At 39.7% G+C, this 21,106-nt stretch overlaps 1 protein-coding gene and 1 non-coding gene across 3 annotated transcripts in view; one reads left to right on the top strand and one right to left on the bottom strand.

Moving 5' to 3' along the window:
• Positions 1-351: 351 nt before the first annotated feature.
• Positions 352-21,106, bottom strand: part of PPP1R21 (protein phosphatase 1 regulatory subunit 21) — a 79,875-nt gene continuing 59,120 nt past the window's right edge. Inside the window, exons 16-22 of one of the 2 annotated variants that reach the window (XM_030921490.1) lie at positions 17,523-17,615; positions 14,877-15,119; positions 10,500-10,532; positions 8,542-8,658; positions 5,595-5,693; positions 4,255-4,383; positions 352-1,033 (exon numbers count right to left, since the gene is read on the bottom strand). In XM_030921490.1, coding sequence (XP_030777350.1) covers positions 1,004-1,033; positions 4,255-4,383; positions 5,595-5,693; positions 8,542-8,658; positions 10,500-10,532; positions 14,877-15,119; positions 17,523-17,615 — 744 coding nt within the window. In that variant the 3' untranslated portion in view covers positions 352-1,003. The remainder of the gene's footprint in view (positions 1,034-4,254; positions 4,384-5,594; positions 5,694-8,541; positions 8,659-10,499; positions 10,533-14,876; positions 15,120-17,522; positions 17,616-21,106) is intronic. The other variant, XM_030921491.1, reaches the window with a different exon arrangement.
• Positions 14,089-14,192, top strand: LOC115894399. Its single transcript, XR_004054526.1, has one exon. It is a non-coding gene; the product is annotated as a U6 spliceosomal RNA (small nuclear RNA).

Consider the following 21,106-nt stretch of genomic DNA (forward strand, 5'->3'; position numbering starts at 1 on the left):
TGGGTGAAATGGGCCTGTGTAAGCAGTTCAGAAAGGAGTAATATATTTAGGGCCTCGGGAGTAGGAGTGGAGAGTGCTGGCAGAGCCACTCCTGACACTGATACAACACAATGTTTATGATATAAGCCAAGGGGAGCCTTAAGGGCTCAGGCTTTTTGCTTGAAGTGTGGTTTTAAGTAGCTTTCAAGGCAAAAATCAACAGCCTTACTAAAGGATTAACTGTAGAATTATTCCAATTTGAGGAATCGATCAGAGGATTACACCTAAGTCGGCTGGCATTTGATATGTTTTGTAAAAGCCAACTTTAATAGGGTTGTTTCCTTTATCAAATTTTCATAGAGAGACTGAAAGTGTGATATAAGTATGAATTTATTGACATGAACTTCCTTTAGCTATTACTCTAACACAGGGTATCAAAGAGCTGAAGATAATGTACTAAACCCACAGGATCTGAAGTTTGCAGGGCTCCCTCCCCCTCAGAGAGAAAGGAGAGAGACAGAGAGACAGAAAGAAAGAGAGAGAGAGAGAAATATGAACAAATTTTTTAAAAAGAATCTGGAGAATGCCTTCGACTATAGTAAGAAGTAATGACAGTTGGACAATTCAAGCATTTTTTTCCAGAAACATATATCTATTCCATAGATACCAAATCGATTACCATATAATTGAGTTTGAAAGTATACAAAATATTTGTTGTTCTTACATACTGAAATTAAAACCTAATTTCAAAAAGTGCACAGTAAAAACAGCATAAGGAAACCTACAATATCCATGATATATGTATCGTTTTCCAATTACTGCCGACATCAACTTCTGTATTTGCCTCACTGGTTACAAGTATGTTTTAAATATTTCAAGGCCATTTCCAACACTGACTAGTTTACTAGGTCCAACAATACTTCAGCTTCCTGAAGGCAGCCAGCATGGACGTGGTCTCAGCCCCGCAGCTCTGTGCAGCAGGAGCAGGTCTGGAAAGAACAGTCGCCAACCAGCTATTTGAAAACTATCGACTCTTGTTCTTTTTAGAATTCCCCTGTGCAAAGAAAAATATGAATAATAAGAACACAAACATAAAAAAATAACTCACATAGTTTATAAACCAAGCTGTCTGAAAGCCATATTTCACTTTGGAACACTGCCAAACAGGAGAATAGCTGATAACCTTGCATTAATTTATATTCAATAATCACAAAGCAGTTTGTTATACTCTCTCCTCTCTGCTTCCACAGACCCTATCCCTCTCGGGGCTGAGGACAGGAAATAAAGAAAGAAAAGAAAGCTACTATCTTGGATTTATCAAAACTACAAACATAGGCCGGGCGCGGTGGCTCAAGCCTGTAATCCCAGCACTTTGGGAGGCCGAGACAGGCGGATCACGAGGTCAGGAGATCGAGACCATCCTGGCTAACACGGTGAAACCCCGTCTCTACTAAAAATACAAAAAACTAGCCGGGCGAGGTGGCGGGCGCCTGCAGTCCCAGCTACTCGGGAGGCTGAGGCAGGAGAATGGCTAAACCCGGGAGGCGGAGCTTGCAGTGAGCTGAGATCCTGCCACTGCACTCCAGCCTGGGCGACAGAGCAAGACTCCATCTCAAAACAAAACAAAACAAAAACTACAAACATTCATTTTGTTCCAAAGACAAGAGAGTCTAAGATTTCAAGAAGCTGAATAAAAAAAGTTACCCTAAACATGTCTCATCATTGTTTAAATAAACACCTTTTAAAGGTCTTAATAGGTAATAACTCTGAATATGTGCCAACTAACACCCAAACAGCACTGATTATCTGTCAAAAGTCAGCTTGGATACTGGCTGAGAACAAATCAGAGGGAAGACAACTTACTCCATTTCCTCAAATATGGAGATTTGAGTTTTCTAGTTTTGTGTAATTTTTCTTCTTTCTGGAGAGGCTCCCTTCTTGGGAATACATTTTAATTAAATGCCTGTATTTAACTCTTAGGCTTAAATACGTTTTCTTCATGGAAGAAATGCTTGCAGAATACAAACACTAAGAGCAAGATCATAGCAAACAAATGGTTGAGAGTGTTTACTTAGTATCCAGTGGAGACAATGTCAGCCATAAAGATGATGCTACAGTAATGTAAATTACTAAATGGGGGAAAAGCAAAATATAGGATTACAGAATGATCAAAGACAGGTTAATGATATGAATTCAAACTGAAGAAGGGTCTCTTAGAGTTTTATTAATGGCTGGTATTTTATCAACAAGCTCTAAGCAGCTGTGTGCAGTGGTTCACGCCTGTAATCCCAGCACTTTGGGAAGCTGCAGCCGGTAGATCACTTGGGCCTGGGAGTTTGAGACCAGCCTGAGCAACATGGTGAAACTCTGTTAAAAAAATACAAAAAAAGTTAGCTGGGTGTGGTGGTGCATGCCTGTAGTCCCAGCTACTAGGGAGGCTGAGGTGGGAAAAACTCTTGAACCTGGGAGGTGGAGGTTGCAATGAGCCAAGGTCTCGCCACTGCACTCCAGCCTGGGTGACAAAGCAAGACTCTATCAAAGGAAAAAAAAAAAAAATGTCAGAGGAAACTTGAAAATTCCCTAACTTCTGAAGTAGCTGCAATCCACTTACCTTCAGGACAATGAGCTTTGCTGTACTCAACGTGTACCCCTCTCAATTCAAAACCAAATACTTCTGAAGTTCCAGATATTGAAGAGTTTTCAAAAATTATTGCTACTTCTTTTCAAATTTTAGGTGCTAAAACAGACTTTCTCATACTACTACACTAAAACAAATTATACATACCACGAGAAAACCCAAAACACTACCTCTTCAATGTGTGTTTTCTACCACTACTAAGAATGTAACTTGTGAATTAGATACTGCTCTGCTGGAATATGGAGTATCAAGAAACCAAAAGGTTAAGGGAGGCTTCCTTAAAAGGACCAGCCCCCCAACTCCCTTACCCCCAAGCTCAAGTTTCCTGAACCACAAGTAACTGGAGAACCATAATGAGAACCATACTGGGTGGTAACAATAATCACAGAAACAGCCAGAAAAGCATCAGACAGCCTCCAAAGCAGCACAATCAATGAATATCAAGAAACTACGCTGATAAACAAAATCATATAATGCAGATTCCAATGCATTAACATGATATATTTTCCAAGACCCTAAATGAACAAAATCCTGTCCTTACACCAATAGCAGATGCTAAAATAAAGCCATGGTTTCTTCATCTCTATTTCTCCCCAGTGTACACAGCAGGAACTCAATAAACGCCTGCTGAATCAAAAAGGGGTGGCAGCAGATCTCAAAGAGTGCAGGCTGGAGATGGTAAATCCCAGCTGGTGGTGGTATAATATTGTTATGAAAATGGGCTAAGCACATGAGATTATGCCAACTGAGTGAGCCCCTGGCCCCCCAAAGTTTACCTTTCATGGCAAAACGGTATATACATTGTTACAGTAATAAGGACACGGTATGTGGATCTGCATTTCAGCCTAAACTTACTACCCAACATCTACTCTCTCAGTCTGGGCAAGCAGAGGGATTATGGGAAAGGAAATCAAAGGAAATCTAGTTAAAAGGGTAAGACATTCCAAGGTTATATGAATATTTATGAGAATAAATTTTCTCAAGTTTACTCTTCAACAGTACCATTTCAGGTCTTACATAAATAAAGAGCAATCCCTTTCTTCAAGCGTTTTGTGAGTCTCCCTAACTCTTATGCAACAGTAGAAGAAATGCCAAAAATGCCAAAAAGCAGCTGATACAGTATGAAAGCCTTAGAGGCCAGACTTTCTCAGCTTTTAACTCAGCCAAAGACACTTAATACTTCTGGAAAAAAGGACAGATGATACTAAAGAAAATTATTTATAGATACTTTTTTTTTTCTTTTTTAGAGACAGAGTCTCACTCTGTTGTACAGGCTGGAGTGCCGTGGCACAATCATAGCTTGCTGTAACCTCAAACTCCTAGGTTCAAGCAATCTTCCCACCTCAGCCTCCCAAGTAGCTGGGACTATAGGCGCAGACCCTCATGCTTGGCTAATTTTTTCATTTTTTTTATAGAGATGAAGTATCACTATATTGCCTACTCCGCTCTCGAACTCCTGGCCTCAAAGGAACCTCCTACCTCGGCCTCCCAAAGTGCTGGGATTACAGGCTTCAGCCACTGCACCTGGCCTTTACACTTTAAATCTTATGTCCTCTTGCTCCTGAAATGCATGACAATAAAATGCCTCATATTAAATATTATATTACAGAGAGACTACCTCACCTCACCTCACATACCTTACTGGACATCTTTAGTGTGTCAATCTCTTCTCTTTGTTTAGATAATGTCTCATTCATGCTGCACAGGTGGTCACTCATCATACTTAACTGATCCTCGTAACTCCTCTTGGTAGTTGTCAGTTCATCCTAAATAGCAAAGAAGAAGAGAAAAATCAACATCCCACTAGTCATACCACTCTGAAGCTTTTTTAATTCACAAAAGAAAAATGTGGAACAGGGAAATTATAGTTTCCCAATAATTTACTGTGTATTTCAAAATAGCTACAAAAGAAGAATTGTTATGTTCCCAACACAAAGATAAATGTTTGAGGTGCTGGACATCCAAATTACCCTGATTTGATCATTACACATTGTACAAAGGTATCATAATAATCAAAATACCACGTTCCCCGCAAACATGTACAACTATTTACATCAATTTTTTAAAAAAATTCTTTCAATTGGAAAAGCAACGTATCAAAATGGTCTATCTGATCAATTAACATGAAGGTTAAGGCACAGGCCTAACAAGAGAATAAAAATAAAAGAAATGGGAAAACGTTTTTCTCAGCCTTCAAAATATGTTCATAATTTCTTTGCAAAAATTTAAGGGTTTCTTTCTATGCCAGGTATAAAATTATAAGAAAAGCCATCATTATCTTTCCAAATTCCCTTAGGTTTTGCTGAGCCATAGGTGAGGCCTACAACACACTGCCTCCATCCTACGCCTCAATGGCCTACAGCCCTCCTGGCAGCACCGTCCCTGAAAGAAGCATCCTTCATCTCTCTTCCCATCTCTCATGCTCTCTCCTCCTGCCTAAAATCTAATCTTGTGTGCCTAATTAATCTGATAAACGAATCTGAAGCAAAGAGGAAGTGGGTGTTGCTGTAGTGCTGTGTTTTTTCCTTGCTTGGCATCATGTTTTTATTAACAGAGGCTTTCTGAAAACAAAGATTTAAAACCAGGCAGTGAGTAAGAGGGAATATATTATAGCCCCACCTTTCAGTTTAGATCCATTTTATGACACAGGAAAGAAAAAGAACAGAGTAATATGTACAGAACAAGCCTACAGCTCACCATGATGGGTATGTACAAGGAAGGAAAGATTCTGGGTAAATAAGTATTATTTAAGCAAATGCTGACTATAAAATGATTTAAAATTAGAATCAAGTCAGAGAAACAATACAACTACTTTTTGTCTAACATAAGATGTTATTTTTAATGAATTAGAAATACAGTGGTTATTTTAAAAAGCATTATCTAGAGATCAAATGCCTTTGGAAAAGAAATGCTGCTTTGCTACCAAAGAACTTTCAATGAAAAAACATTAAAACCGTTTAGGTAACACTTAACTCACCTGAAGTCTGCTGATGTTCTGACTGGCAAGTTTCATTTCTTCTGTCAATGCTTCCTTAGACTTTTCCGCCAAGGCCAGTCTTTTAGAGAGTGCTCGGCACTGTAAAATCAGAAAACATTCCATTACTAGAGGGAGCATTTTCTGAAACTAAATGTGCTTCAGGAAAGGTTGTTAAAAACACTTCCCAAAGGCAAAGTTACTCATTCATTCCACAGATAATCTGTTGAATACCTATAGGCATTGTATCACACATTAGAGTACACATAAGAAAGAAGTGGCCCCCACCTTTGTCATTTCAGTAAGGGGAAAAAAGTCTACCACCTTAAGATCAATGTTTTTTTCTTCGCTCTAGCCTGATGACCAGTGGTTATACATAATACATAAGAACTTTCTTTTTTCTCTTTTTTTGAGACGGAGTCTCGCTCTGTTGCCCAGGCTGGGGTGCAGTGGCATGATCTTGGCTCACTGCAACCTCCACCTCCTGGGTTCATGTGATCCTCCTGCCTCAGCTTCCCAAGTAGGTGGGATTACAGGCATGCACCACCACACCCGGCTAAGTTTTGTATTTTTAGTAGAGACGGGTTTCACTATGTTGTCCAGGCTGGTCTCAAACCCCTGACCTCAAGTGATCTGCCCACCTCAGCCTCCCGAAGTGCTGGGATTACAGGTGTGAGCCACAGCACCTGTTCTTTACATAAGAACTTTATACATTTATCTAGGATTCATTTATATTTATACTAGATAAAAAGAAAAGTGATTATTACAAAAATTATCAGGAGCTCCTGACCATGCACTATGGATCCTAAGGTACTTTTCTTGTGTTTTAAAAGTCCTTCATTAGAGATCACATTATAGGAGCAATAAAAGCTTTACCATCCTACCCAACAGATTATGCACTACTTACAAGGGAAAAAATGAGCACAAGATTGCAAAAATTCCAGGCTGCTTTCTTTAGGGGTTCTACCAAACCAACTCTATCCAGAGAGTGTGCAGATCAAAACGATAAAAGAAAAATCCTATTTCACAATATTGTTCAAAGAGGGTATGAGATTAAAAGGCTCACTAAACTTTCTGATAAGGTTACTGACAAGGAGGATCTGTTGAGACACACGCAAATGCTATGTCATCATAAGGCTCTCAGAGCAGTAAAGTCATGTTGGGGGGGAGGTCACCACTTCCTGTTTACCAATAAGGAAAAAGTAGGACAATTTAAAAATTCTTGAATCACAATTGCGCAGAAGATATTTACTAAAATAACCAAATCTCTTGGAAATAAAGCAGCCTAAAAAAAATTCCTCACTCATTTCATTTCTCACAAAATTTCAGGGCAGTTCAGCCAACCAAATCAACCGCCTCCTACTAACCAAACATCGCCTCTGTGCTCAGCAATGAACCTGACAAAGAGGAAGACAGACATGCAAGGCACAGGTCCTTGTGAAAAAGACAATCGAGTCTGAGACACTAACTCAGAATCAAACAATGAGGATCCACGCCTGCTGGACTGCTGGCTTAGTGATTCAGCATTTCTACTGCTAGTCATTCAGTTTGCTGTCCTCCCGCTTTCCTGCATTCCAACAAGCTGTCACTACTGCTCAGCTTATCAAACGTGTATGCGATGGCTGCTTGTGAACAACACTGAGCTAAGCACATGATTTATTTTAGCAGGAAAAAGATGCAAAGCCCCTCTTCACTTTTAGCAACTGGCCTCCTTTTCTTGTGTTTTAAAAGTCCTTCATTAGAGACCACATTATAGGAGCAATAAAAGCTTTACTAGTAAAAAAGAAAATCAAAAAGTCAGGTCTCAATAAAGGGTTTCTCCTTTCTTTTTCAATTTATTTAACAACTTTAAGCATTATAATTATCTATCTGCCATCCATAACTGACCTTTCAATATAAAGTTTCAAGTCAGAGACCTTGAAGGCATTCTTTCACGTTGAGCAGCATCCATTCTATCTTACCATTTGTTTCCTACTCCTTGGTATCTCTTTCTATCTTCATTTCCCCCCCTTCAATTCTATGAATTGTGTACAATTTTATAGATAATATTGCATAGTGGAATAACTTTTTTTTTTTTTTTTTTTTTTTTTTTTAAGGCAGAGTCTTGGCCGGGGGTGGTGGCTCATATCTGTAATCCCAGCACTTCAGGAGGCTGAGGCAGGCAGATCACCTGAGGTCAGGAGTTCAAGACCAGCCTGGCCAACATGGTGAAACCCCAACTCTAACAAAATACAAAAATTAGCCAGGCATGATGGCGGGTACCTGTAATCCCAGCTACTCAGGCAGCTGAGGCAGGAGAATCACTTGAACCCAGGAGGCGGGGGCTTTTTTTTTTTTTTTTGAGATGGAGTCTTGCTCTGTCGCCCAGGCTGGAGTGCAGTGGCATGATCTTGGCTCACTGCAAGCTCCTCCTCCCAGGTGCACACCATTCTCCTGCCTTAGCCTCCCAAGTAGCTGGGACTACAGGAGCCCACCACCACACCTGGCTAATTTTTTGTATTTTTAATAGAGGCGGGGTTTCACCGTGTTAGCCAGGATGGTCTCAATCTCCTGACCTCATGATCCGCCTGCCTCGGCCTCCCAAAGTGCTGGGATTACAGGTGTGAGCCACTGCGCCTGGCTCAAATCAGTCTTATATTTATTGAAATAAATATTTTTAGTTGGTATACAGACTAGTCAATATTAACTCCGCTCACGCCTGTAATCACAGCACTTTGGGAGGCCAAGGCCAGCGGATCACGAGGTCAGGAGATCGAATCCCTGGCTAACATGGTGAAACCCTGTCTCTACTAAAAAAACAAAAAATTAGCCGGGTGTGCTGGTACATGCCTGTAGTTCCAACTACTTGGGAAACTGACTTCTCTCTTACAGTGAGTAGTAGGAAAACAGGACAGTGACCTAATTCCTGCAGGGGTTAGGGAAAAAACCACCAATCTAAATCTACACTCACCTCAGCATAAAAATGCACTGACTTACTGTCAGCCAGCTGCAACTGAGACGTAAGTTCCACTATCCTTGCCATATAGTGATTTTTAATTAAGTCTTCACGAGATTCCACATCTGGAACCTAAATAGAACACAAACACACATAAATAAACAAGTGCCAGTGAGATGAAGCATTTCAAAAGACAACATTTTGTACATTTTCACTTGAAGTTTGAGGAGGAATCACTGTTTTCCTACCCCTCAAAGAAACTTCAGACATAGCAGGGAAGTGTATATTCCAAATTTATTTTATTTAGCATCCTTTCTATTTCAGAATGAAGTTATGGCTTCAAGAGAACAGAACTAAAGTATTGGGAAGCCCACTGGAAACATGTCCCTCCATCCAGCTTTTATTAGCCACAAACCTGACTTTCTTTTTTTTTTTTTGAGATGGAGTCTCACTCTGTCACCAGGCTGGAGTGCAGTGGCATGATCTTGGCTCACTGCAACCTCCACCTCCCAGGTTCAAGCGATTCTCCTGCCTCAGTCTCCCAAGTAGCTGGGATTATGGGCACGCACCACCATGCCCAGCTAATTTTTGTATTTTTAGTAGAGACAGGGTTTCACTATGTTGGCCAGGATGGTCTTGATCTCTTGACCTCGTGATCCACCTGCCTCAGCCTCCCAAAGTGCTGGGATTACAGGCGTGAGCCACTGCGCCCAGCAAAACACAAACCTGACTTTCATAATGTCCATCTGTCTGACTCCTATGCCCTCCTCCAACTGGAAGAGGGCAGGGGAAAGGGGCATATTTATTGGAACCACTAAAATCCAAACATTCTTGTATTCTCCAAAATTATCTTAAGACAACACTAATACTTTTAAACATACTAATAAATTAAACGATTTCTATATTGAAGAGTTTGTGGCCTTTGTCCCAGACTGATATTTCTACTAGTTACTCAAACAATGACACCCTGTTGAGTTTAGTTTAAAAATACACACAGAAGTTCATGATTATCTATATTACAAGAGTAAATATAGAAATCAAAGAATCTACAAGCTTAATTGAACTATATTAACCAGTTTGCCATACTGAGTGGTAAGTTGGATGACTTTGGTATTTATTTAACAGTTATTTATAAAGTTACATCTTAAAGCAGCTGGGCACAGCGGCTCACACCTATAATCCCAGCACTTTTGGAGGCCGAGGCAGGTGGATCACCTCAACTCAGGAGTTTGAGACCAGCCTGGCCGATAGAGCGAAATCCTGTCTCTACTAAAAGTACAAAAATTAGCTGGGTGTGGTGACATGCGCCTGAAGTCCCAGCTACCTGGGAGGCTCAGGCAGGAGAATCACTTGAACCCGGAGGCAGAGGTTGCAATGAACTGATATCATGCCACTGCACTTCAGCATGGGTGACAGAATGAGACTCCAGATAGATAGACAGATAGATATAGATAGATAGACAGACAGACAGACAGACAGGGTTACATCTTAGATTATTTCAAAATTCAAAAGTGCAAACCTATCCAACAGGCCAAATCTGACCTGGGTTCACTTGCTTTGAGGGCAGGAAACAGCTACCAAGGAGATTGTACTTAGTCAAGGCCCTGGATAGCCCTTGCTAAGCCCTGCTTTCCTGGCTGCCCACTGCGAGGACTGACACGGTTCTCAGCCTCATGTAGTATGCCAGCGAATGAAGACCCAAGCAGGAGCCACACCTTGTCAAATCTCCATGGCAAGTCAGTCAACAAGGCAATTATAAAAACAGGCTATAATTTGTTGGTGACCGTCAAAACAGAACCAAAGAAAAGGTACATGGATCCATCAATTAAGGTGGAAAACACTGGCTCCACATTTGCTAGAAGTATCAGAAAACAACAACAACAATTGGACAAAGACAGCTTTTACAGGACTTTGTCGACAAACATGCTGCCAGATATATATTAACAAACAACATGATGACAAGCACACGTTACCTCACTGTCCGATGTCCTTGTTAAAGTGCCAATCTAGAACATAAGGGGAAAAATCTTTTAGAACAGAATGTGTACATTTCAAGCACAATAGGTCAAACACTTGTAATATTTTCTCCTCTCCGTTCATACCGTTTTACAGAGCATTGAGGGTACAGTACTAGAAGATCATCCTCGGACTGTCTTACTACAAGGACATGAAGATAGGTAACTGCATTTACTATTTCTGCCATGAGGCAGTAACCAATAATGATCATCACTAAATCTTCTATCAAAATGCTGATTAGCCATTCTCACTGAAACCCAACAAATCATCCAGGAGAGAGGAGAAGATCAGCTTTTAACCACAGCTTGCCATTTCTACACCTATTTCCAAACCAGTAGCCAAGAAGGGGTAAAGTTTTACGGTGACTATAATAATGAAACATTCCAAACAGAAAATGCAAATAATAGACACTCTGGTTGAAAGCTCAAAAGGAGAATGAAGAAACACACTTTTGATATAATGTTATTATGACATGAGTAAGCATAAATTTTAGATTTAAATTAATGAAAACAAAAATGTAATTTTAAACACATTAAAATGCTGCTAGATTTTTTTCTAATTTTTTTTTAGACACAGGTCTCCCTCTGTCACCCAGGCTGCATTACATTGGTGCAATCATAGCTTACAGCAGCATCGAATTCCTGGGCTCAAGAGATCCTCCATCTCCAGCCTCCTGAGTAGCTGAGATTACAGGCATGAGTCACCGTGCTTGGGTGCTGCTAGATTTTTTAAAAGTTTGTTTCTATAGTTTAAGATTTCAAAAACAGATGGTCATGATTACTTAATTCTGGTTATTGTTCAAGGTGGAGGGGCATGTGCTTGGGTACAATTACAAGGAAACTACTGGAAACTCAGTGTCAATGGGTTCTGTAAATAAGAGATTATACTCAATGAACAGATTTTTTTTTGTTTTCTCATTTTTTCTGAGACAGAATCTCGCCCTGTTGCCCAGGCTGGAGTGCAATGGTGCGATCTAGGCTCACTGCAACCTCCACCTCCCGGGTTCAAGCAATTCTCCTGCCTCAGCCTCCCGAGTAGCTTGGATTACAGGTGCACGCCACCACGCCCAGCTAATTTTTTGCAACTTTAGCAGAGGTGGGTTTCACCATGTTGGCCAGGCTGGTCTTGAACTCCTGACCTCCTGATCCGCCCACCTCAGCCTCCCAAAGTGCTGGGATTACAGGCAAGAGCCACCATGCCCAGTCAACAAACAGTTCTAATGTATTCTAAATAGTATTCTCTGGAGTATTGTTCTCAACACTGTGAGTATATAAACTGAATGTATACTAATGAATGTTATGCCCACCTGGCTGTAAAAGAGTCTTTGATAAGACCTTTCAAAATAGAAGAGTCATAATTTTTCTACTCAATGAAGCAGAAGTAGCAATTACTCTTTTAGTTAAAAATTGCTTGGAATAATACTCCAATCATTTAATTTTACATATTCAAATATGACTGTATTTTATAAAAATAAACTGCAAGAAAACATCTATTTCACCTGCTCATCCTCACCCCCTTACTCCCAGGTTATGATCTGAAAATGTGGTGCAGCACCAAGTCCTTCAAAGGAATGGTATTGTTTAAATGCAAGGAACACTTTTTACTTTTTTTTTTTTTTTTTTTTTTGAGACAGAGTCTCGCCCTGTCTCCCAGGCTGGAGTGCAACAGTATAGTCTCAGTTCACTGCAACCTCCGCCTTCTGGGTTCAAGCAATTCTCTTACCTCAGCCTCCTGAGTAGCTGGAATTACAGGTGCCCACCACCACGTCCAGCTAATTTTTTTTTTCTTTTTAATCTTTAGTAGAGATGGGGTTTCACCATGTTGGCCAGGCTGTTTTCAAACTCCTGACCTCGTGATCCACCTGCCTCGGCCTCCTAAAGTGCTGGGATTACAGGCATGAGCCACCATGCCCAGCAATGCAAGGAAAACTTTTAACACAGATTACTTCAACATTCTCTCATATGACACTAACAAGAGTATAAACTGATACAGTCCTTTTAAAAAATAATTTGGTAATAAAGATCAAGGAATTTGAAAATACTCATGCCTTCTGATGTAGTAATTCCAACCCTGAGAATACATCCTGAGGTAATCATTTAACATGCAGAAATAATCTTATACATAAAAATGAGACATTATTTAAAAGCTGTCAGCAATGTCTAATCATAGGTAAACTAAGGTATAAGAGATATGGAATACTGGCCGGGCGCGGTGGCTCAAGCCTGTAATCCCAGCACTTTGGGAGGCCGAGACGGGCGGATCACAAGGTCAGGAGATCGAGACCACCCTGGCTAATACGGTGAAACCCCGTCTCTACTAAAGAATACAAAAAACTAGCTGGGCGAGGTGGCGGGCGCCTGTAGTCCCAGCTACTCGGAGGCTGAGGCAGGAGAATGGCATAAACCCGGGAGGCGGAGCTTGCAGTGAGCTGAGATCCGGCCACCGCACTCCAGCCTGGGCGACAGAGCCAGACTCCGTCTCAAAAAAAAAAAAAAAAAAAAAAGAGAGAGATATGGAATACTATGAAATCAGTAAGTTTATACTAAGTTTCTCATAACAGGAGGTTTATGTTTTAACATTATGCTAAAAGATTTGAAATTTTATGTAGTACAATCTCAACTGTATATGAAATTTAGCAGGAAAAAAAATGGTGGCTTGATTATTCAGGATAATGTCATTTTTATACTTAAAATATATGTTTAAAGATTCTATTAATTTAAGCAATGCTTTTCAATTCCAGCAAAAAACAGAAATGTGTATTGTTTTGTGCTTTTACTTCAAGGTTATTGCTATCTTTTTTTATAATATATAATAGGTGGCTGAATATTCAAATTATAATACTAGAGATCTTGCTAAAAATTACAAGCATTTGACTCTTGAAATGTTACAGAGTTAGAAATAAGTTTCTATCTGAGGTTACTTCTTCTGCCTCAAAGTGTTTGAACCAAAGTAATCTCCCGGTAAGATGAGCTTCCTCTGTTAATCAATTAACACTGAAATGAGCACAGACTTGCTCCCAGCACCCAAGAGGAAGAAGACAGAAAAGACACAAAGACACACACACATACACGGTCACACACTTAGTTCCCTTAAGGTCACTTAAAGGACATGGGGGTAAAAAGAAAGGCTGAAAAGTAGAAACATCAAGGAAAGCAGAAAACTCCATCTCTTTTTATTTCTGTTGTGCACTGTGTGCAAGGCAAGACTCCAGGTTATTTTTGGCAGAAATCTGTTGTTGGTAGTTAACCTGTCTTTTGTTATAGGAGTGCTGGCTGTGACCCTTATGATGGAGAGGAAAGGTATCAGGTCCTCTCCACCCCTACACTAACTAGTTGATTTAAATAGCAACTTCTAAAGTCACCAAACCCAACTAAGGTCATCATCACTCATGGCCCAATAGTGTTCAGTACTAAAGATTTTTCATGTCCCTAGAAATTTTTTTCAATTACATATGTAAGAATAGGGTTTTCCACTGAAAATGTTCAAATAAAAAGATAATTCTAAACTTTCAGCAATTGACATTAACAACTCAAATATACCAGCATTGTGCTTGCTTCAGCAGCACATGTACTAAAATTGGGATGATACGGAAATTTGCATGGCCCCTGCTCAAGGATGACATGAAAATTCATGAAGCAATCCACGTTTAAAAATTTTTATTAATTTATAAAAAATATATATATGCCAGTGTTACCAATTCCAGCACCTCAGTAAGGCAAGCAGTAAGCAAATGAGTTTATTTGATTTTTATTTTTGTTTTTTGTTTTTAGAGTCAAGGCCTCATTCTGTTGTCCAGGCTGGAGTATAGTGGCACAATAATAGCTCACTGCAGCCTTAGACTCCTGGGCTCAAAAGATCCTCCTGCTTCAGCCTCCGGAGTAGCTGGGACTCAACATAAAATGAGTTTATGTTGGCTAATCTGTTTTCTGACATGGATAAGACACAAGGCCATCTTGGTTAAGAGGGCAAGGGATGGGATGAGACATCACATCACTTATCAAGTGTGTGACTTCATGTGAGTTATTTCTCTTTGATCCTTGGTTCCCTCAACTATAAAATGGAGTTATGACAGTACCTACAATCTCACACAGGTTGCTGTCTATGAACCAGGAAATAGACCCTAACCAGACAGTGAATCTCGCAGCACCTTAATCTTGAACTTCCCAGCCTGAAGAACTGTGAGAAATAAATTTCTGTGGTTTACAAGATGCTCAGTTTATGGTATTTTGATACAGCAGCCTGAATGAACTAAGACAATGGTTAATGTTGAACATTAGATCCTTACCAATCAGCATTTTAAAAAGAAAACTGAGGGCAACCAAGAAGACACTTACTAGACTGGTGCTCTGAATGGGCTCGGACACAGCTTTAGCTGTGGCTTCGTCCTGGTCAGCAGCATTTGACACAGCAGCATTTTCCTGGGCCAGCCCAACCAGCTGGCCACTACTTGTATTCTTCAGCTTATCTGCAATTCGCTGGTTTTCTTTTTCTAGCTTGATTTTGGCTAATTGTGCTTCCAACATCCAATGTTCTTTTTCCTGCTCCAGTTTAGAAATCTTTTCCAAACTCTGTTGAACCTTGAAAAGTAACAGAGTGTTGTATCTTAGAGACTAATATAGATAAAACTTAGTGGCCAAAAAAGTATTTTACAGAATATAAACCAAAACTACCCCACAGAGGTAAAAATATAATAATAAAGCTTGACCCTAGAATAGGGACAGATTTATTAGACATGATACAAAAAGCACAACCATAAATCGAGAAATTAAACTATAGTAACATAAAAAAAAAGAAAACTCTACTCATTGAAAAACATCAAGAGTGAAAAGAAAACTCAGAATCAAATTAGAATCTGTAAAGCATTTATCCAACAGAGATCCAATAACCAGAACACACAAGGAATTCTTGCAAACCAGTAATATAGACAACTCAATAGAGAAAAAGGCAAAGAAAAAAAAAAAACAACAAAAGACTTGAACAAGACTATAAGCAAATTAAAAGGTACGCAATGTCACTAATTATCAAAGCACAGCAACTTCAACCATCCACTTAACTAAAATAGAAAAAATAGAGAATACAAAAATGGGCATGTTAGTGAACAATTAGAACTACAGGTTGGTGCAAAAGTAATTGTAGTTTTGCCATTTATTTAAAAGTAGTATCAACAACTGCAATTACTTTTGCACCAACCTAATACCATACACTGTGCTGAACGCAAAAAGCCAGATCAGAAAGAGCATAATTGCATTTAATAAAAGGTTCAGTATCAGGTTAAAAAAAAAAAAAAAAAAAAAAAAAAGTTCAGTATCAGGAGAGTATCCAGTCACTACTCTCCTACCTTTGGGGGAGAGGACAGTAGTGACTGGAAATGGGCATGAGGAAGGCTTCTAAGGTCCTAGTAATTTTTAAGGTAAATCTTTGCTACGAAAAACTCTCAAATCGTTTTTTCTCTGTTCTCACACTTTAACAATCAATACAGAAGATAATATGTGGGGATATTTCCCACCAACAAACAAGTAGTCAGTTTTATTGTGGACATCAGCTGGGTGTCCTCCCATTTAATTCCACCACTATCTACATGGAGATAGTGTTAGATCCCAAAGATTGTGAGCTCAGTTCCCAAAAATGCCTCCCCTGCAGACAGCAGTCGCAAGTCTGGACCTTGAGAACTTGTGACTAACCAGCTTTAAGCTGAGGTTCCCATGACTCCCTCTTTGAGTTTGATTAATTTGCTGGAGTGGCTCACAAAAGTCAGGGAAACATGTTTACTGGCTTATTACCGAGGATACAGATTAAGAGATTTAGAGTGAAGCAGAGGAAGATGTGCAGAATTTCCATGCCCTCCCTGGGCATGCCACCCTCCAAGAGTCTCTATGTGTTCAGCTATTCAGAAGCTCCCAAACCCTGCCCTCCTGGGCTTTTTATGGAGACTGCACTGGATAGGCATAATTGACAACCACGAAGCAATGTGACTGGATCTAAATCCAACAAGCCCCGCTGGGCACAGTGGCTCATGACTGTAATCCCAGCACTTTGGGAGGCCAAGGCAGGGGGATCACCTGAGTTCAGGAGTTCAAGACCAGCCTGGCCAATGTGGCGAAACCCTGTCTATACTTAAAATACAAAAATTAGCCAGGCATGGTCGTATGCACCTGTAATCCCAGCTACTCTGGAGGCTGAGGCAGGACAATTGCTTGAACCCAAGATGGCGGAGGTTGCAGCGAGCTGAGATCACGACACTGCACTCCAGCCTGGGAGACACAGCGAGACTCCATCTCAAAAAAACCCCCACAAAACCCAATAAGCCCTGTCTGTTCAGATTCTTCTCTGTGCAGCAGCATTTCTTCCTCTAGGGTATGGGGCAAGACCTCCTCTAGAATGAGGGTCTTATGCCGTATAATGCCATATAGTCAGATTACAGTCCTGCCTTAGGCAAGTTAAAAGAGGGCAAGAGAAGATCAGAGAGAGAGATTCCATTTACTGCAACAAGGACTATGGCAGTTATGAGCCAGCAACCATGGACAAATATATACATATTTTTTTTTCCTTTTTTTCTGAAAAAGATGGTGCCTCCCACTCCTACCCACTCCCCAAATTCAACTGACTACTAAATACTGCAAATTTTTCATTCCTGCTCCTTTAAGAAATGAAAATAACTCAGAGTCACTAGCTCTTGCCCCTCTTGTACTTTAGTATTTCAGACATTGAAATCTACTACCTAAAAAAAAGAATCATCATGGCCAAAGTGTGTTGATAGTACTTTAGTTCCAATTATAACACCAATTGAATCAAGATGACTTAGAGTGTCAACATGTTTTTCAACAAATTATGTCCATTTGCTTTGTAGTATGTATTAAACAACTCATTTCACATTTTTTTTATGCAGACTTTTGAATCATTCTACATATCTTAAAAACTTTCTTTGGGGGATTTAACATTTCTGTTCTTTAACAATTTCCATGATTTTCCCAGTCCCATACTTGCTGTGCAAGGCCTTCTCGACTTTCAGTAGAGCTGAGAAGGATGCGGCGATTTGCCAGTGCTTCCTCATAAGGCACAGACTCCAAGAGGGGCTATGAAAAAAGCATCATAAGAATTAAAGAAAAAATATTGTATCACCCCTCCCCTGCATCCAACATACACAAAGAATGCTAAACAAGGTGTGACAATAAGTTCAGATGTATGTCAAAGTAGACTATTTTCTTTAGTACATGTGAAAAGAAAGATAATTTTTTAAAAGAAAAATAATAGGCCAGGTACGGTGGCTCACGCCTGTAATCCCAGCACTTTGGGAGGCCGAGGCGAGTAGATCACGAGGTCAGGAACTCAAGACCAGCCTAGCCAATATGGTGAAACCCTGTCTCTACTAAAAATATAAAAATTAGCCAGGTGTGGTGGCACACGCCTATAGTCCCAGCTACTAGGGAAGCTGAGGCAGGAGAATCACTTGAACCCGGGAGACGGAGGTTGCAAGTGAGCAGAGATTGCACGATTGCATGCCAGCCTGGGCAACAGAGGGAGACTCCATCTCAAAAAGAAAAAAAAAAGGGAAAAATAATAAATAATTTATAACAATTATAAATTGTCACTGACTTACCTTGGTTCGACTGATGATTTTACAATGGTGCAAAATCAATGCATTTAGTAGAAATCACACTTTTGAATAACTCATACATACAACCATTCTGTTTTTCACTTTCAGTACAGTATTTGGTAAGTTATATGAGATATTCAACACTATTATAAAATTGGCCGGGATTGGTGGCTCACTCCTGTAATCTTAGCACTTTGGGACACCGAGGTGATGGATGGCTTGAGGTCAGGAGTTTCAGACCAGCTGGGCCAAAATGGTGAAACCCTGATGCTACTAAAACTACAAAAATTAGCCAGGCATGGTGGCACACACCTGTAATCCAAGCTACTCAGGAGGCTGAGGCAGGAGCATCCTTTGAACCCCGGAGGCAGAGGTTGCAGTGAGCAGAGGTTGCATCACTGCACTCCAGCCTGGGTGACAGAGTGAGTGAGACGCCATCTCAAAAATAAATAAATAAGGCCAGGCACGGTGGCTCATGCCTGTAATCCCAGCACTTTGGGAGGCCGAGGCGGGTGGATTACCTAAAGTCAGGAGTTTGAGACCAGCCTGACTAACATGGTGAACCTGTCTCTACTAAAAATACAAAAAACATTAGCCAGGCGTGGTGGCAGAAGCCTGTGGGAGGCTAAGGCAGGAGAATCACTTGAATCCAGGGGGCAGAGGTTGTGGTGAGCCAAGATTGCACCATTGCACTCCGGCCTGGGTGACAGAGCAAGACTCTGATTCAAAAATAAAACAATAAATTAATTTAATTAAATAGGCTTTATGTTAGATGACTTGCCCAAGTGTAGGCTAATGTAAATGTTTTGAGCACATTTAAGGCAGGCTAGGTTGGTAGATTAGGTACATTAAATGCATTTTTGACATTTTTTTTTTTTTTTTTCAGACAAGGTCTCACTTTGTCACCCTGGGCTGGAGTGCAGTGCTGTGATCACGACTCACTGCAGCCTTGACCTCCCAGATTCAAGGGCTCCTCCTGCCTCAGCTCAGCTTCCCAAGCATGTACCTGGGACTACAGGCATGCACCACCATGCCAGGCTTTTTTTTTTTTTTTGTAGAGACGAGGTCTCCCTATGTCACCCAGGCTGATCTCGAACTCCTGGGCTCAAGTGAGCCTCCCACCTTGGCGTCCCAAAGTGTTGGGATTACAGGCATGAGCCACTGCACCCAGCTGCAATATTTTCAACATACAATGGGCTTATCAGGACGTAATTCCATCATAAGTCACAGGGCATCAGTATAAGTTACACTAACTAAAACCATATGGACTTGCACCAAAATAGACAGATGAAGAACAGAATAGAAAATCCAGAAACAAACAAAAGCATACATAAAAATGTATTATGTGGCAAATATTGCATTTCTGACTGAAGAAAAGATGGACTAAATAAATGACACAAAAACAACCAGCTAATTATTGAAAAAAGTAATGTAGATCCTTCTTTGACATCTTGTATCAGAATAAATTCTAGTTGAATTAAAGATCCAAATCTAAAAATTATTTATTTATGCATTTTTTTCCAGCTACTACAGGCTGCCTGTCCAAATGTAAAAATTTAGACTGCAAAAATGCTGGAAGAAAATAGAGGTGACTATTTCTACCTTGGAAAGTAACCCTGGCTAAGAATGATCACCATGAAGAAAAAGACCTATTTGATGATACAAAAATAAAAACTTCTATTTTGAAAAACTACTACAACAAACTAGAGAAAAATATTTCCCACATAAACACAAAATTAACATTCTTAATATAGAGAGAGCTCTTTCAATCCTAATTAGAAACATTTATTTAAAAATAGGTAAATGACCTGAATAGAGAATTTATACAATAAACACAAGTGATAACCATGAAAGGATGTTCCATCTCATTAACAAGCAAAGATATATAAACCAAAACAACAGCAAGAAACTTCTGAGACGGACAAATATTAAATGCATGGGTTAAATTCATATTTCTACTACTGGCAAACTATAAATAGGTAACCTCCCTGGAGTATAGTCTGGAAAAACATGCCAAAATTTGAAACATTCACAGACTTTGAACCAGCAATTCACATAGGGAGATAGGTAGCTTTTATACTGTGGGAAGTATCCTTCAGAGTACCCATTTTGAAGGACAACTGGCAACTACTATTAAAACTTAAAATGTACAAGCCACATGGCCTACAACATTCTACTTCTCATATTCCACCCATGTGCCCAAGGAACCATTTACAAGGCTATCCATTGCAGTATTATTGTAATGGCAAAAAAGTGGAATTAACCTAAATGCCTACCAATTAAGGGAAACCTAAACAAACTATGGAACATCCATATTATAGAATTCTATGCCATATCTAAAAGGAATATAGTGAGTACCACATGTAATGCTAGAGACAGTCTCTAAATCACTATTTTAAAGAAAAAAAGCAAATTGCACAATGAAACATGCATTTGGTAAGAAAAAAAGACAAGAAAAGAAAAAAGGAGAAAAGAACAAAAGAAAAGTGAAGGAAGGAAGGAAGAAAAATTCTGTGTATTGTTTATAGATTGCATGCTTATAAATGCTCAAAGAGCCTGAAAGGTTACACATCAAACTGATAACTATGGTTACCTCTAGAGAGGAACTGGAATTAGGGATTATAATTTACCTGTAATGATCGAATTTAATATAAGAATGTGTTTATGCACTGCATAGTTAAAATGTTTAAAGAAATGAAGAGAAAAAAGTAAAATGCACAAATTGCATGTGCAAGAATATCCACTGTAGCACTACACTGTAACAGTGAAAAACAGGCAACAACTTAAATATCTACCAGCAATGAATTAATTAAATTATACATTTACAGAAGGAAACACTATAAATAATGATGACAGCTGGCAGCTCTGGGTGCACTGTCTGTAAGTTAGCCCTGCTCCGCAAGGAGCAGCTAAAAAATAAAAAAATATAATAGTAATTTATATTATATTTTATATTTTATTATTCCTATT

This window comes from Rhinopithecus roxellana, chromosome 17, assembly GCF_007565055.1.
Source record: "Rhinopithecus roxellana isolate Shanxi Qingling chromosome 17, ASM756505v1, whole genome shotgun sequence".
NCBI lineage: Eukaryota > Metazoa > Chordata > Mammalia > Primates > Cercopithecidae > Rhinopithecus > Rhinopithecus roxellana.